This window comes from Oncorhynchus mykiss, chromosome 9 (genome assembly GCF_013265735.2).
Source record: "Oncorhynchus mykiss isolate Arlee chromosome 9, USDA_OmykA_1.1, whole genome shotgun sequence".
In the NCBI taxonomy this organism is placed as follows: domain Eukaryota; kingdom Metazoa; phylum Chordata; class Actinopteri; order Salmoniformes; family Salmonidae; genus Oncorhynchus; species Oncorhynchus mykiss.
Genome location: NC_048573.1, coordinates 36334996 through 36353282, shown reverse-complemented (window position 1 = coordinate 36353282; position 18287 = coordinate 36334996). Strand labels below are relative to the sequence as shown.

At 39.6% G+C, this 18287-nt stretch overlaps 1 protein-coding gene across 6 annotated transcripts in view; it reads left to right on the top strand.

Moving 5' to 3' along the window:
• The window catches only part of LOC110531936 (bromodomain-containing protein 3), a 33967-nt gene extending 16068 nt beyond the window's left edge, over positions 1-17899 (top strand). For all 6 annotated transcript variants that reach the window (XM_021615454.2, XM_021615457.2, XM_021615455.2 and 3 more), the window contains one exon: positions 15845-17899. In XM_021615454.2, the coding sequence (XP_021471129.1) occupies positions 15845-15963 (119 nt within the window). In that variant the 3' untranslated portion in view covers positions 15964-17899. The remainder of the gene's footprint in view (positions 1-15844) is intronic.
• The last annotated feature ends 388 nt before the right edge of the window (positions 17900-18287 follow it).

Sequence of the window (18287 nt, the reverse complement as noted above, 5' to 3'; positions counted from 1 at the left end):
CACACACACAGGGGCAAAAAAAGTATTTAGTCAGCCACCAATTGTGCAAGTTCTCCTACTTAAAAAGATGAGAGAGGCCTGTAATTTTCATCATAGGTACACTTCAACTATGACAGACAAAATGGGAGAAAGAAAAAATGAATTTATTTGCAAATGATGGTGGAAAATAAGTATTTGGTCAATAACAAAAGTTTATCTCAATACTTCGTTATTTACCCTTTGTTGGCAATGACAGAGGTCATACGTTTTCTGTAAGTCTTCACAAGGTTTTCACACACTGTTGCTGGTATTTTGGCCCATTCCTCCATGCAGATCTCCTCTAGAGCAGTGGTGTTTTGGGTGTATGCCTATACACTGCTCAAAAAAATAAAGGGAACACTAAAATAACACATCCTAGATCTAAATGAATTAAATATTCTTATTAAATACTTTTTTATTTTCATAGTTAAGCCGCACCAGCATATGGTCTCACAAGGGGTCTGAGGATCTCATCTCGGTACCTAATGGCAGTCAGGCTACCACTGGCGAGCACATGGAGGGCTGTGCGGCCCCCCAAAGAAATGCCACTCCACACCATGACTGACCCACCGCCAAACCAGTCATGCTGGAGGATGTTCTCCACGGCAGAACCTTCTCCACGGCGTCTCCAGACTCTGTCACGTCTGTCACATGTGCTCATGTTCATCTGTGAAGAGCACAGGGCGCCAGTGGCGAATTTGCCAATCTTGGTGTTCTCTGGCAAATGCCAAACGTTCTGCACGGTGTTGGGCTGTAAGCACAACCCCCACTTGTGGACGTCGGGCCCTCATGGAGTCTGTTTCTGACGGTTTGAGCAGACACATGCATTTCTACCTGTTGTCTATTCCATTTGCACAACAGCATGTGAAGTTTATTGTCAGTGTTGCTTCCTAAGTGGACAGTTTGATTTCACAGAAGTGTGATTGACTTGGAGTTACATTGTGTTGTTTAAGTGTTCCCTTTATTTTGTTGAGCAGTGTATATTTGTATGTATTTATTTGTATGTATGTGTGTTTATATATGCATATGTGTATATACATATACCTGTATATTTACATATATATATATATATATATATATATGTGTGTATACATACGTATACATGTATATATACATGTATGTATAGGTGTATATATATATATATATATATATATATACACACATATATTCACATACATGTATTATATATACACACACACACACACATCCACCGATTAAATCGGAATGGCCTATTAATTAGGGCCGATTTCAAGTTTTCATAACAATCGGAAATCAGTATTTTTGGACACCGATTTTGCCTATTTAAAAAAAAAACATGTTACACCTTTATTTAATCTTCATTTAACTAGGCACGTCAGTTAAGAACACGTCCTTTCAATGACGGCCTAGGAACAGTGGGTTAACTGCCTCGTTCATGGGGCAGAACGACAGATTTTCACCTTGTCAGCTCGGGGGATTCAAAAAATTCTGCATATTTAGCTAAAAGAAATCCAGCTTATCAGGATTTTCTTGCGTTAATTGCACGCAGAATTTTACGTAATTATGACATAACATTGAAGGTTGTGCAATGTAACAGGAATATTTAGACTAATGGCTGCCACCCCTTAGATAAAATACGGAACGGCTCCACTAAAAGAATAAACATCTTGTTTTCGAGATGATAGTTTCCGGATTCGACCATATTAATGACCTACGGCTCGTATTTCTGTGTGCTATTATGTTATAACTAAGTCTATGATTTGATAGAGCAGTCTGACTGAGCGATGGTAGGCACCAGCAGGCTCGTAAGCATTCATTCAAACAGTACTTTCGTGCGTTTTGCCAGCAGCTCTTCATTGTGCGTCAAGCATTGAGCTGTTTATGACTTCAAGCCTATCAATTCCCGAGATTAGGCTCGTGTAACCGATGTGAAATGGCTAGTTAGTTAGCGGGGTGCGCGCTAATCGCGTTTCAAACGTCACTCGCTCTGAGACTTGGAGTAGTTGTTCCCCTTGCTCTGCATGGGTACAGCTGCTTCGAGGGTGGCTGTTGTCGTTGTGTTCCTGGTTCGAGCCCAGGGAGGAGCGAGGAGAAGCTATACTGTTACACTGGCAATACTAAAGTGCCTATAAGCACCTCCATAAACAAAAGAGAGAACATATTTCAACCCTGCAGGCGCAACACAAAACGCAGAAATAAAAATATAAATCATGCCTACCTTTGACGAGCTTCTTCTGTTGGCACTCCAATATGTCCCATAAACATCACAAATGGTAATTTTGTTCGATTAATTCCGTTGATATATATCCAAAATGTTCATTTATTTGGCACGTTTGATCCAGAAAAACACCGGTACCAACTTGCGCAACGTGACTACAAAATATCTCAAAAGTTACCTGTAAACTTTGCCAAAACATTTCAAACTACTTTTGTAATTCAACTTTAGGTATTTTGAATAGTAAATAATAGATACAATTGAAGACGTGATGATCTGTGTTCAATAGAGGAAGAAAACAAACTGCACCTCTATCAAACAGTACACATGAAGTGACCCTTGTTCAAGATGGCCGTACTTCTTCATTACACAAAAGAATAACCTCAACTAATTTCTAACGACTGGTGACATCCAGTGGAAGCGGTAGGAACTGCAAGCAAGTCCCTTTGAAATCTGGATTCCCAATGAAATCCCATGAAAAAAAATATATATCTGAATGGTTTGTCCCCGGGGTTTTGCCTGCTACATAAGTTATGTTATACTCACAGACATGATTCAAACAGTTTTAGAAACTCGAGAGTGTTTTCTATCCAAATCTACTAATAATATGCATATCTTATCTTCTGGGGATGAGTAGCAGGCAGTTGAAATTGGGCATGCTTTTCATCCGAAATTCCAAATGCTGCCCCCTATCTTAGAGTTATTTTGATTTTTAGGAATTATCTTTGAATGACAGGGTCCTGAAAAGGGGGTGTTTATTTTCTTGGTGTGTGAGAAGTGGCCTAATCATGGCGCCGGAGAAGAAGGCAGACATTTACGTGTCCCCAACAGCTGTTTTTTTTTATTTTGATCCAATTTTATTTGTCACATGCGCCGAATACAACCGGTGTATTGAGGTAATTGAATACAACCGGTGTTGAGGTAATTGAGATAATTATGTCCATGCAGTTAGGGTTGTTAAAGTGGCTATGCATAGATAATAACAGAGAGCAGCGTGGGGGGGGGGGTGCAAATAGTCTGGTTAGCCATTTGATTAGCTGTTCAGGAGTCTTATGGCTTGGGGGTAGAAGCCTTTTCGAAGCCCCTTGGACCTAGACTTGGCACTCCGGTACCGCTGGCTGTGCGGGAGCAGAGAGAACAGTCTATGAATAGGGTGGCTGGAGTCTTTGACGATTTGTAGGGCCTTCCTCTGACATCGTCTGGTATAGAGGTCCTGGATGGCAGGAAGCTTGGCCCCAGTGATGTACTGGGCCATACGCACTACCCTCTGTAGTGCCTTGTGGTCGGAGGACAAGCATTTGCTGATGCAACCAGGCAGGATGCTCTCGATGGTGCAGCTGTAAAATCTTTTGAGGTTCTGAGGACCCATGACAAATCTTTTTACTCTCCTTAGGGGGAATAGGTTTTGTCGTGCCCTCTTCACGGCTGTCTTGGTGTGCTTGGACCATGATAGTTTGTTGTTGATGTGGACGCCAATGAACTTAAAGCTCTCAACCTGCTCCACTACAGCCCCGTCGATGAGAATGGGGGCGTGCTCAGTCCTCTTTTTCCTCTAGTCCACAATCATCTCCTTTGTCTTGATCACGTTGAGGGAGAGGTTATTGTCCTTGCACCACATGGTCAGGTCTCTGACCTGTTCCCTATTGGCTGTCTCATCGTTGTCAGTGATCAGGCCTACCACTGTTGTGTCATCAGAAAACCTAATGATGTTGTTGGAGTCGTGCCTGGCCATGCAGTCATGAGTGAATAGGGAGTACAGTAGGGGACTGAGCACGGGGCCCCCGTGTTGAGGATCAGCGTGGCGAGTGTGTTGTTACCTACCCTTGCCACATGGAGGCGGCCCGTCAGGATGTCAAGGATCCAGTTGCAGAAGGAGCTACTTAGTCCCAGGGCCCTTAGCTTAGTGATGAGCTTTGAGGGTACTATGGTGTTGAACGCTGAGCTGTAGTTAATGAATAGCATTCTCACATAGGTGTTCCTTTTGTCCAGATGGAAAAGGGCAGTGTGGAGTGCAATAGAGATCGAATCATCTGTAGATCTGTTGATGCGGTTTGCAAATTGGAGTGGGTCTAGGGTTTCTTTTTTTTTTTTCTTTTTTTACAGTTTAGAACAAGTTCTCATTTACAACTGCGACCTGGCCAAGATAAAGCAAAGCAGTGCGACCAAAAACAACAACACAGATACACATAAACAAACGTACAGTCAAATACACAATAGAAAAATATATTTACAGTGTGTGCAAATGTAGAAGAGTAGGGCAATATATAGGCCATGGAGGTGAAATAATTATAATTTAGCATTAACACTGGAGTGGTAGTGAACCAGGCGAAGTAGTCATTTGAGGAGCCAAGGCTATTGAGTCTGCCGATAAGAATGCGGTCGAAAGCCTTGGCCTGGTCGATGAAGACGGCTGCACAGTACTATCTTTTATCGATGGCGGTTATGATATCGTTTAGGATCTTGAGCGTGGCTGAGGTGCACCCATGACCAGCTTTGAAACCAGATTGCATAGTGGAGAAAGTACTGTGGGATTCGAAATGGTCGGTTTGTTAACTTGGCTTTCGAAGATTTTAGAAAGGCAGGGCAGGATGAATATAGGTCTGTAACAGTTTGGGTCTAGAGTATCTCCCCCTTTGAAGAGGGGGATGACCCGCGGCAGCTTACCAATCTTTGGGGATCTCAGACGATATTAAAGAGAGGTTGAATAGGCTAGTAGTAGAGGTTGCAACAATTTTGGCTGATAATTTTAGAAAGAGAGGGTCCAGATTGTCTAGCCCATGTAGGGATCCAGATTTTGCAGCTCTTTCAGAACATCAGCTGTCTGGGTGAGGGGGGGGCGTGAGCAAGTTGCTGTAAGGGGTTCTGAGATGTTGGCCGGTGTAGCGGTAGCCAGGTGGAAAGCATTGCCAGCCGTAGAAAAATGCTTATTGAAATTATCGATTATCGTAGATTTATCGGTGGTGACAATGTTTCCAATCCTCAGTGCAGTGGGCAGCTGGGAGGACGTGCTCTTATTCTCCATGGACATTAGTGTCCCAAATTGTTTTTGTATTTGTGCTACAGGATGCAAATTACTGTTTGAAAAAGCTAGCCTTAGCTTTTAGTCTTAGTATCGTGGGGTCTATTCGATGCTAATGCAGAACGCCACATGGTGTTTTTGTGCTGGTCAAGGTCAGTCAAGTCTGGGGTGAACCAAGGGCTATATCTGTTCTATGTTCTACGTTTTTTAAATTGGGCATGCTAATTTTAGATCGTGAAGAAAGCACTTTTAAAGGAGCAGATTTCTAGGCGCAGAAGAATACATTCAAGGCATAATGTACAGACAAGGGTATGGTAGGATGTGAATACAGTGGAGGGAAAGCTAGGCATTGAGTGACGATGAGACAGGTTTTGTCTTTAGAGGCACCGTTTAAGCCAGGTGAGGTCACCACATGTATGGGGGGTGGAACAAAAGGGCATATTGAGCAGGGCTGGAGGCTCTACAGTGAAATAAGACAATAGTCACTAACCAAAACAGCAATAGACAAGGCAATTTGTCATTAGGGAGAGGCATGTGTAGCCGAGTGATCATAGGGTCCAGTGAGTAGCTAGTCGTGATGGTTCGACAGGACTCCGTGTCGGCAGTAAAAGGGTCCAGGCCATTGGGCAAAATAGGGATTGTAAGAATTGGCTGATGGACCTCTTCAGCTAGCCAGGAGATGGGCTAAGCTCGTGACTAGCTCCAGTTGCTTGCTTGCTTCGAGAGAAGTTAGCCAGGAGTAGCCACTCGGATAGATGCTAGCTAGCTGCGATGATCCGGTGTAAAGGTTCAGAGCTTCCTGTAGGAATCCGGAGATGTGGTAGAGAAAAAGTAGTCTGATATGCTCAGGGTTGATATCGCGCTGTGCAGACTGGCAGGAATTGACCGGGCTGAGGTTGGCTGATGTCTGAGTTCACGGCGATGACCGCTAGCAGTGACTAACAGACTAGTAGCTAGTTAGCTGGCTAGCTTCTGATGGGGATTCCGGTTCTAAAGTGTAAAAAATTGCAGATCCGTACTACATTGAGTGAGGCGGGTTGCAGGAGATTATGTAAAGTCCGTAGATGGAAATTGAGATTTAAAAAATATTTTGAAAAAGATATGAAATGTTTATGAAGAAAAATATATATACAGTTCAAGTCGGAAGTTTCCATAGGCCTTTTTTAGGTCAGTTAGGATCACCACTTTATTTTAAGAATGTGAAATGTCAGATAATAGTAGAGAGTGATTTATTTCAGCTTTTATTTCTTTCATCACATTCCCAGTGGGTCAGAAGTTTACATACACTGAATTAGTATTTGGTAGCATTGCCTTTAAATTGTTTAACCTGGGTCAAATGTTTCGGGTAGCCTTCCACAATCTTCCCACAATAAGTTGGGTGAATTTTGGCCCATTCCTCCTGACAGAGCTGGTGTAACTGAGTCAGGTTTGTAGGCCTCCTTGCTCACACACTCTTTTTCAGTTCTGCCCACAAATTTTCTATAGGATTGAGGTCAGGGCTTTGTGATGGCCACTCCTTGACTTTGTTGTCCTTAAGCCATTTTGCCACAACTTTGGAAGTATGCTTGGGGTCATTGTCCATTTGGTAGACCCATTTGCACCAAGCTTTAACTTGGTCTTTAACTGATGTCTTGAGATGTTGCTTCAATATAATCCACATAATTTTCCTGCCTTATGATGCCATCTATTTTGTGAAGTGCACCAGTCCCTCCTGCAGCAAAGCACCCCCACAACATGATGCTGCCACCCCTGTGCTCCACGGTTGGGATGGTGTTCTTCGGCTTGCAAACCTCCCTCTTTGTCCTCCAAACATAACGATGGTCATTATGGCCAAACACTTCTATTTTTGTTTCATCAGACCAGAGGACATTTCTCCAAAAAGTACGATCTTTGTCCCCATGTGCAGTTGCAAACCGTAGTCTGGCTTTTTTATGGCGGTTTTGGAGCAGTGGCTTCTTCCTTGCTGAGCGGCATTTCAGGTTATGTCGATATAGGACTCGTTTTACTGTGGATATATATACACTTTTGTACCTGTTTCCTCAAGCATCTTCACAAGGTCCTTTGCTGTTGTTCTGGGATTGATTTCCACTTTTCCACACCAAAGTACGTTCAATTTAGGAGACGGAACGCGTCTCCTTCCTGAGCGGCATGGCGTCTGCGTGGTCCCATGGTGTTTATTTGAGGTCAACCGATTATGATTTTTCAACGGCGATACTGATTATTGGAGAACCAAAAAAACCCGATACCGATTAATCTGACTTTTTTTTTTACATTTATTTATTTATTTGTAATAAGGACAATTTCAACAATACTGAATGAACACTTTTATTTTTACTCAATATAATACATCAATAAAATCAATTTAGCCTCAAATAAATAAGGAAACATGTTCAATTTGGTTTAAATAATGCTAAAACAAAGTGTTGGAGAAGAAAGTAAAAGTGCAATATGTGCCATGTAAAAAAGCTAACATTTAAGTTCCTTGCTCAGAACATGAGAACATATGAAAGCTGGTGGTTCCTGTTAATAGGACTTTATATAATATTCCCAGGTAAGAAGCTTTAGGTTGTAGTTATTATAGGAGTTATAGGATTATCGGAATTATAGGACTAATGGACTATTTTTCTCTATACCTTTTGTATTTCATATCTTTGACTATTGGATGTTCTTATAGGCACTTTAGTATTGCCAGTGTAACAGTATAGCTTCAGTCCTTCTCCTCGCCCCTACCTGGGCTCGAACCAGGAACACATCGACAACAGCCACCCTCGAAGCATCATTACCCATCGCTCCACAAAATCCGCGGCCCTTGCAGAGCAAGGGGAACAACTACTTCAAGGTCTCAGAGCGAGTTACGTCACCGATTGAAACGCTATTAGCGCGCACCCCGCTAACTAGCTAGCCATTTCACATCGGTTACACACTCCTAATCTCGGGAGTTGATAGGCTTGAAGTCATAAACAGCTCAATGCTTGAAGCACAACGAAGAGCTGCTGGCAAACACACTAAAGTGCTGTTTGAATGAATGCTTACGAGCCTGCTGCTGCCTACCACCGCTCAGTCAGACTGCTCTATCAAATATCAAATCATAGACTTAATTATAACATAACACACAGAAATACAAGCCATTAATATGGTCGAATCTGGAAACTATCATTTCAAAAACAAAATGTTTCTTCTTTCTGTGAAATACAGAACCGTTCCGTATTTTATCTAACGGGTGGCATCCCTAAGTCTAAATATTGCTGTTACATTGTACATCCTTCAATGTTATGTCATAATTATGTACAATTCAGGCAAATTAATTACGGTCTTTGTTAGTATAAATGGTCTTCACACAGTTTGCAACGAGCCAGGCGGCCCAAACTGGTGCATATACTGCTTGCACGAAAAGCAAGAAAAGTTACACAATTTCCATAGTTAATTAAAAGAAAGTCATGTTAGCAGGCAATATCAACTAAATATCCAGGTTTAAAAATATATACTTGAGTATTGATTTTAAGAAAGGCGTTGATGTTTATGGTTAGGTACACATTGGTGCAACGACAGTGCTTTTTTCGCGAATGCGCTTGTTAAATAACCGTTTGGCGAAGTAGGCAATGACTCAATGAGAAATGAACTGTCACCGCATCGATTATATGCAACGCAGGACAAGCTAGGTAAACTAGTAATATCATCAACCATGTGTGGTTAACTAGTGATTATGTTAAGATTGATTGTGTTTTATAAGATACGTTTAATGCTAGCTAGCACCTTACCTTGGCTCCTTGCTGCACTCGCAAAACAGGTAGTCAGCCTGCCACGCAGTCTCCTCGTGGAGTGCAATGTAATCGGCCATGATCGGTGTCCAAAAATGCTGATTACCGATTGTTATGAAAACTTGAAATCGGCCCTAATTAATCGGCCATTCCGATTAATAGGTCGACCTCTAGTGTTTATACTTGTGTACTATTGTTTGTACAAATGAATGTGGTACCATTTGGAAATTGCTCCCAAGGATGAACCAAACTTGTGATCTACTATTTTTGCTGATTTCTTTTGATTTTCCCATGATGTCAAGTAAAGAGGCATTGAGTTTGAAGATAGGGCTTGAAATACATTCACAGGTACACCTCCAATTGACTCAAATGATGTCAATTAGCCTATCAGAAGCTTCTAAAGCTGTTTAAAGGCACAGTCAACTTAGTGTATGTAAACTTCTGACCCACCGGAATTGTGATACAGTGAAATAATATGTCTGTAAACAATTGTTGGAAAAATTACTTGTGTCATGCACAAAGTAGATGTCCTAACCGACTTGCCAAAACTATAGTTTGTTAACAAGAAATTTGTGGAGTGGTTAAAAAATGAGTTTTAAGGACTCCAACCTAAGTGTATGTAACCTTCCGACTTCAACTGTATATATGTGTGTGTGTGTATATGTGTGTATATATGTTTGTATTAGAGGTCGACCGATTATGATTTTTCAATACCGATACCGATTATTGGAGGACCAAAAAAGCCGCTACCGATTAATCGGACGATTTTTATTTTTTATTTGTAATAATGACAATTACAACAATACTGAATGAACACTTATTTTAACTTAATATAATACATCAATAAAAATCAATTTAGCCTCAAATAAATAATGAAACATGTTCAATTTGGTTTAAATAATGCAAAAAAAAAAGTGTTGGAGAAGTAAAAGTGCAATATGTGCCATGTAAAAAAGCTAACGTTTGAGTTCCTTGCTCAGAACATGAGAACGTATGAAAGTTGGTGGTTCCTTTTAACATGAGACTTCAATGTTTTAGGTAATATAGTTTTTATATTTGTAACACATCGACAACAGCCACACTCGAAGCAGCGTTACCCATCGCTCCACAAAAGCCGCGGCCCTTGCAGAGCAAGGGGAATAACTACTCCAAGTCTCAGAGCGAGTGACGTTTGAAACGCTATTAGCACACACCCAGCTAACTAGGTAGCCATTTCACATTGGTTACACCAGCCATTAGGCTGATAGGATTGAAGTCATAAATAGCACTGTGCTTGCAAAGAGCTGCTGGCAAAATGCACGAAAGTGCTGTTTGAATGAATGCTTACGAGCCTGCTGCTGCCTACCATCGCTCAGTCAGACTGCCCTATCAAATCATAGACTTAATTATAACATAATAACACACAGAAATACAAGCCTTTGGTCATTAATATGGTCGAATCCGGAAACTATCATTTCGAAAACAAACTTTTATTTCAGTGAAATACGGAAGCGTACGGTATTTTATCTAACGTGTGGCATCCCTAAGTCTAAATATTCTTGTTACATTGCACAACCTTCAATGTTATGTCTTAATTACGTACAATTCTGGCAAATTAGTTTGCAATGAGCCAGGCTGCCCAAACTGTTGCATAACCCTGACTCTGCGTGCAATGAACGCAAGAGAAATGACACAATTTCACCTGGTTAATATTGCCGGCTAACATGGATTTCTTTTAGCTAAATATGCAGGTTTAAAAATGTATACTTCTGTGTATTGATTTTAAGAAAGGCATTGGTGTTTATGGTTAGGTACAACAATTGTGCGTTCTTCGCAAATGCGCTTTTGTTAAATCATCCCCCAGCGTTGCATCGATTATATGCAACGCAGGACACGCTAGATAAACTAGTAATATCATCAACCATGTGTATAGCTAGTGATTTATGATTGATTGATTGTTTTTTTATAAGATAAGTTTAATGCTACCTAGCAACTTGAAAAACGTGAAAATCTGTCGTTCTGTCCCTGAACGAGGCAGGTAACCTGTTATGGCTGTAATCCCGATATCGGGATCGATATGACAACTACCAGTGAAAATAGAGGGTGCCAAATTCAAACCACAGAAATCTCATAATTACAATTACTAAAATGTACATGTGTCTTATCATTTTAAAGCTATTATCGTTGTTAATCCCACCAAAGTGTCTGATTTCAAATCAGCTTTTCAGCGAAAGCACTACAAACGATTGTGAGGTCTCGACCAAACCACACAGCCATTTTCCAGCAAAATATAGCATTCACAAAAAGCATAAATAAAGATAAAATTAATCACTAACCTTGAATTATCTTCATCTGATGACACTCATAGGACTTCATGTTACACAATACATGCATGTTTTGTTTGATAAAGTTCATATTTCTATTAAAAAATCTGAGTTTACATTGGCTATTTAGATTCCCTAGTTCCAAAAACATCAAGTGAATTTGCATAGCCACATCGTTTCAACAGAAATACTCATCATAAATGTAGATGATAATACAAGTTATACACATGGAATTATAGATACTATACCTCTCCTTAATGCATCTGCAGTGTCAGGTTTCAAAATAAGTTTACGGAAAAAGCAACCCATGCAATAATCTGAGACGGCACTCAGAACAGTAGCCAAATTAGCCTCCGTGTTGGAGTCAACAGAAACCAGAAATTACATGATAAATGTTTCCTTACCTTTGATGAACTTCATCAGAATGCAGTCCTAGAAATCCCAGGTCCACAATAAATGCTTGATTTGTTCGAAAATGTCCATTATTTATGTCCAATTAGCTACTTTGGTTAGCGCGTTTGGTAAACAATTCCAAAGTCACAAAGCGCGTCCACTATAACGTGATGAAATGTCCAAAACTTCCGTAACAGTCAGTAGAAACGATGTACTGAATCAATCTTTAGAATGTTGTTTACATATATCTTGAATAACGTTCCAACCGGAGAATTAGAATTACTTCAGATGAGCGGTGGAACGCAAGTCCTTCCCCTGTGAACGCGCCTGGTGAAAGCATGGTCCACTCATGGCTGTGGTGACTATTTCCTGTGTCAATCGACCCCCCTTCACATTAGAGTCATCAGACAAAGTTCTATTGACTGCTGACATCTAGTGGAAGGCATAGGAAGGAAAACTCATCCATTTCTCGCTGTAATTTAAATGAGACCTTGGTTGAAAATCTGCCACCTCCAGAAAAACAAACAGGAAATGGAATTTCTCAGGTTTCTGCCTGCTATATGAGTTCTGTTATACGCACAGACATAATTCAAACAGTTTTAGAAATGTCAGAGTGTTTTGTATCCAATACTAATAATAATATGTAAATATTAGCGACAATGACTGAGGAGCAGGCCGTTTGATATGGGCACCTTTCATCCAAGCTACTCAATACTGCCCCTGCAGCCATAAAAAGTTAACCCACCGTTCCTAGGCCGTCATTGAAAATAAGAATGTGTTCTGAACTGACTTGCCTAGTTAACCTGTTGCGTCGAGCAATCCCGTATCCGGGAGCGTAATTATAGCCTCAAGCTCATTACATCTCAGATTTTCAAAATATGCTTTTAAACCATAGCTACACAAGCATTTGTGTAAGAGTATTGATAGCTAGCATAGCATTAAGCCTAGCATTCAGCAGGCAACATTTTCACAAAAACAAGAAAAGCATTCAAATAAAATAATTTACCTTTGAAGAACTTCGGATGTTTTCAATGAGGAGACTCTGTTAGATAGCAAATGTTCAGTTTTTCCAAAAATATTATTTGTGTAGGAGAAATCGCTCCGTTTTGTTCATCACGTTTGGCTAAGAAAAAACCCAGAAAATTCAGTCATTACAACGCCAAACTTTTTTCCAAATTAACTCCATAATATCGACAGAAACATGACAAACGTTGTTTAGAATCAATCCTCAAGGTGTTTTTCACATATCTATTCGATGATAAGTCATTCGTGGCAGTTGAGTTTCTCCTCTGAAGCAAATGGAAAAATGCACGCAGCTAGAGATTACGCAATAATTGCAACGGAGGACACCAGACGGAGCACCTGGTAAATGTAGTCTCTTATGGTCAATCTTCCAATGATATGCCTACAAATACGTCACAATGCTGCAGACACCTTGGGGAAACGACAGAAAGTGTAGGCTCATTCCTTGCGCATTCACAGCCATATAAGGAGACATTGGAACAAAGCGCATTCAAAATCTGGGGCATTTCCTGTTTGAAATTTCATCTTGGTTTCGCCTGTAGCATCAGTTCTGTGGCACTCACAGATAATATCTTTGCAGATTTGGAAACGTCAGTGTTTTCTGTCCAAAGCTGTCAATTATATGCATAGTCGAGCATCTTTTCGTGACAAAATATCTTGTTTAAAACGGGAACGTTTTATTATCCAAAAATTAAAAGAGCGCCCCCTATATCGAAGAAGTTAAATAAAGGTATAAAAAAAAATCTGAAAAATCTGCTCCCAAAAATACCGATTTCCGATTGTTATGAAAACTTGATATCGGCCCTAATTAATTGGCCATTCCTATTAATCGGTAGACCTCTAGAATGTACAGTGCCTTGCGAAAGTATTTGGCCCCCTTGAACTTTGCGACCTTTTGCCACATTTCAGGCTTCAAACATAAAGATATAAAACTGTATTTTTTTGTGAAGAATCAACAACAAGTGGGACACAATCATGAAGTGGAACGACATTTATTGGATATTTCAAACTTTTTTAACAAAGCAAAAACTGAGAAATTGGGTGTGCAAAATTATTCAGCCCCTTTACTTTCAGTGCAGCAAACTCTCTCCAGAAGTTCAGTGAGGATCTCTGAATGATCCAATGTTGACCTAAATGACTAATGATGATAAATACAATCCACCTGTGTGTAATCAAGTCTCCGTATAAATGCACCTGCACTGTGATAGTCTCAGAGGTCCGTTAAAAGCGCAGAGAGCATCATGAAGAACAAGGAACACACCATGCAGGTCCGAGATACTGTTGTGAAGAAGTTTAAAGCCGGATTTGGATACAAAAAGATTTCCCAAGCTTTAAACATCCCAAGGAGCACTGTGCAAGCGATACTATTGAAATGGAAGGAGTATCAGACCACTGCAAATCTACCAAGACCTGGCCGTCCCTCTAAACTTTCAGCTCATACAAGGAGAAGACTGATCAGAGATGCAGCCAAGAGGCCCATGATCACTCTGGATGAACTGCAGAGATCTACAGCTGAGGTGGGAGACTCTGTCCATAGGACAACAATCAGTCGTATATTGCACAAATCTGGCCTTTATGGAAGAGTGGCAAGAAGAAAGCCATTTCTTCAAGTTATCCATAAAAAGTGTTGTTTAAAGTTTGCCACCTGGGAGACACACCAAACATGTGGAAGAAGGTGCTCTGGTCAGATGAAACCAAAATTGAACTTTTTTGGCAACAATGCAAAACGTTATGTTTGTCAAACATGGTGGTGGCAGCATCATGGTTTGGGCCTGCTTTTCTTCAGCAGGGACAGGGAAGATGGTTAAAATTGATGGGAAGATGGATGGAGCCAAATACAGGACCATTCTGGAGGAAAACCTGATGGAGTCTGCAAAAGACCTGAGACTGGGACAGAGATTTGTCTTCCAACAAGACAATGATCCAAAACATAAAGCAAAATCTACAATGGAATGGTTCAAAAATAAACATATCCAGGTGTTAGAATGGCCAAGTCAAAGTCCAGACCTGAATCCAATCGAGAATCTGTGGAAAGAACTGAAAACTGCTGTTCACAAATGCTCTCCATCCAACCTCACTGAGCTCGAGCTGTTTTGCAAGGAGGAATGGGAAAAAATGTCAGTCTCTCGATGTGCAAAACTGATAGAGACATACCCCAAGCGACTTACAACTGTAATCGCAGCAAAAGGTGGCGCTACAAAGTATTAACTTAAGGGGGCTGAATAATTTTGCACGCCAAATTTGTCAGTTTTTGATTTGTTAAAAAAGTTTGAAATATCCAATAAATGTCGTTCCACTTCATGATTGTGTCCCACTTGTTGTTGATTCTTCACAAAAAAATACAGTTTTATATCTTTATGTTTGAAGCCTGAAATGTGGCAAAAGGTCGCAAAGTTCAAGGGGGGCGAATACTTTCGCAAGGCACTGTATATGTATGTATATGTGTTTGAGGATATGCGTGTATATTTATTAAACCGTTCAAAAGTTTGGGGTCACTTAGAAATGTCCTTGTTTTTTTTTTGAACGAAAAGCACATTTCTTGTCCATTTTAAAATAACATAAAATTGATCAGAAATACAGTGTAGACATTGTTAATGTTTAAATTACAATTGCAGCTGGAAATGGCAGATTTTTTTAAATTGAATATCTGCATAGGCCTACAGAGGCCCATTATCAGCAACAATCACTCCTGTGTTCCAATGTCACGTTGTGTTAGCTAATCCAAGTTCATAATTTTAAAAGGCTAATAGATCATTAGAAAACACTTACAATTACGTTAGCACAGCTGAAAACTGTTGTACTGATTAAAGAAGCAATAAAACTGTCCTTCTTTAGACTTGTTGAATATCTGGAGCATCAGCATTTGTGGGTTCGATTACAGGCTCAAAATGGCCAGAAACAAAGACCTTTCTTCTGAAACTCGTCTGTCTTTTCTTGTTCTGCGAAATGAAGGCTATTCCATGTGAGAAATTGCCAAGAAACTGAAGATCGCGTACACCGCTGTGTACTACTCCCTTCTCCCATTGATGCTCTCTGTGAAAAGGATGTTTGTCTGTTTTCTTTAGTTGATATGTCTGGATTTGACTGTATGCCTCAGTATTAACTTTCCCCTTACCTCCTTCCTTCTCCTGTGCAGAGAAGGCAGGCTCGGCTCTAGCAGGGGGCGCCTCTCGAATGAGTGGCAGCAGCAGCTCTTCTGACTCTGGCAGCAGCAGCTCCAGTGGCTCCAGCTCAGAAAGCAGTGACTCCGATTGATCAGAGAAAGACCCACATACAGTCCAGTCCCTCTCTTACCGTAGTTAATTTACCCCCCTTTCTAGCTAGTAGTCTACTCTCTTTTTTTCTTCCCCTGGATGACTTTTATAAGATAATGAAAATACTTTTGATGACGAGGATATTGCTAATGTTTTGTATTTAGAAATGCCTTTAAAGAAAAACATAGGAAACGTGTAAGAAGATATAGCTGACTGAACATAGTCAGGATTTGTTTTTGCTGGCCCTTAAAGGGAAATGCCTGGTATCACCAGAACAACATGCGTTTAGTTAATATTATAATTTTTTAAAGACTATGTTACATAAGTAGTAAACCGTTAAGAAACACTGAGATTGATTTTGGTTTGGACAAAATTGTCTCAAGGAACAAATATGGTCTTTCTCTTCCTGGGATGGCTGTTGCCTCTAGTTTGACCTTTGCCACCACACATTATTCCTTTTTTTTTTTTTTTTTTTTTTCGGTTTTATGGATACAGCTATATTTAAGAAATTAAGATAATTGTTATTTTTATGGTCATACATACAATTTTTGTTGACAATGTAAAACAAATGGTTTTAACGATCATCTATAGAAGATAATTGATAACTGTTTATTTTTGTTCTCAATCTTCCATTCTCCATTCAGTGTTTGTAAATCTGTTGTCTCAAGGGTCTGTTCAATGTAGTTGGCGGTTAACACTAGACTGCGATTGAGTGATACATTGACTTAATCATGGCCCTACCTATTTACTGAGTGTTTTATCTACACATTTATGGCAAAGTAAAGTTGCTGTTTGATACATTTTCTGATTGTCTTAAAGATTATTTTTGAGTCTCATGCTTTGATATTCTGTCCACAGTATGTGGTGGCATATACAAATTCACTTTTTGCAGCCAGTGTTAATGTTAAATGCTCCCCTACTAAGATGTAACACACATCACACACTCTTGTGGTTTGTTTCCCAGCCTGTTTGTATATTTGGCATGTGCCATATCTGACAACTTTCATTATTGAATGTTATAACTTTTTCCTTTGTCTGTGTTTGAGCTAGTCTTTCATTTGAACATTATGGTTGTATTCCATATGTAGGTGAATTAACACTCACAGTATAGCCTGTTTCTTTTAAGAGTGGAGAGCAATGGGCTCTCTGTCTCCTCTGCGTAAACAACTAATCGCCACGTGTACAAAAACGTACACAAGACAGGAAATTAGAATCTAAAAGTAAATAATCGTATTGTTATTTTGTTCATATTTGAGCATTACAAAGACCTCTGTAAACAGAACTAGGTAGATGTGTCATAATACACAACCTAGTCTTCCTTCCAAATTCAGAATCATGAATTCAAACTCTTTGGTTACCTTTTACAATACACCTGTTGTGACTGGATTTTTACAATTATGTATCTGTAATTTCTGAGATGGTAAGTGTATTTTCTATCAATTTTAGATAATTTACAACTGCAGTTCACGAAGCTGAGATCATTTGGTTAGTTGTTAGTAGTGGTGATGTTTTAAACTTGATCTGCTAAATCCCCATTAACCTCATTATACAGATTCAGACAACCTCTTACATAAAAAAAAAAAGCTGTTTTTGCCTGAGGGATGTCATACGAATTGTTTTCACCATATTCACTTATTTGTTCATTTTAGTTCTTGTTCAACATATAATAGATCATTTTTATATTTTAATAAAATCATTTTATGTATTTGCATGCACTCCTGCTGTAACTTTCTGAAATATTTTTTAGCACTGTATTGTAACTTCTGTAGACATCAATCTTTGAGAATTAAAGATTTGTGTTGTAGTTTTAGGGTTTAAGGGTGAAATTACATAGGGATGCTGGGCAAACAAAAAGTTAATATTTGATGTAATTATTTACATGGGATACCATATTTTTCTGAGTTCCTTTGTTTTCATAAATAAACCACATAAACATACACGATTGTGAGCTCCTTTGTATCCCATCCACATCACAGCTGTTTAGGCCAATAACTGGCATAGCTATGTCAAAGGTTTGTGGTAAGTCAGAATTTATAGTAGTAGACAGACATTTAATTAAAAGAGCACACTTCTATTCCACATGACAGTACACATAATCAACCTCTACTTGCTGTTGGAACAGTTTGTTTATTTTTGTAATTGTTTCAGTTTGTCAGTTTACTTATGATAATACTGCATTGAAATGCAAAAAAATCTAGAAATTATACATATGCCTGAGCTTATACTGCCATGCCCCAATACATACACAGGTAGCCTCTTTTAGAATCAGAGATTGAAATACTTGCACATTCATCTCTAACTCAGCATTCCTGAACAGTCTCATTA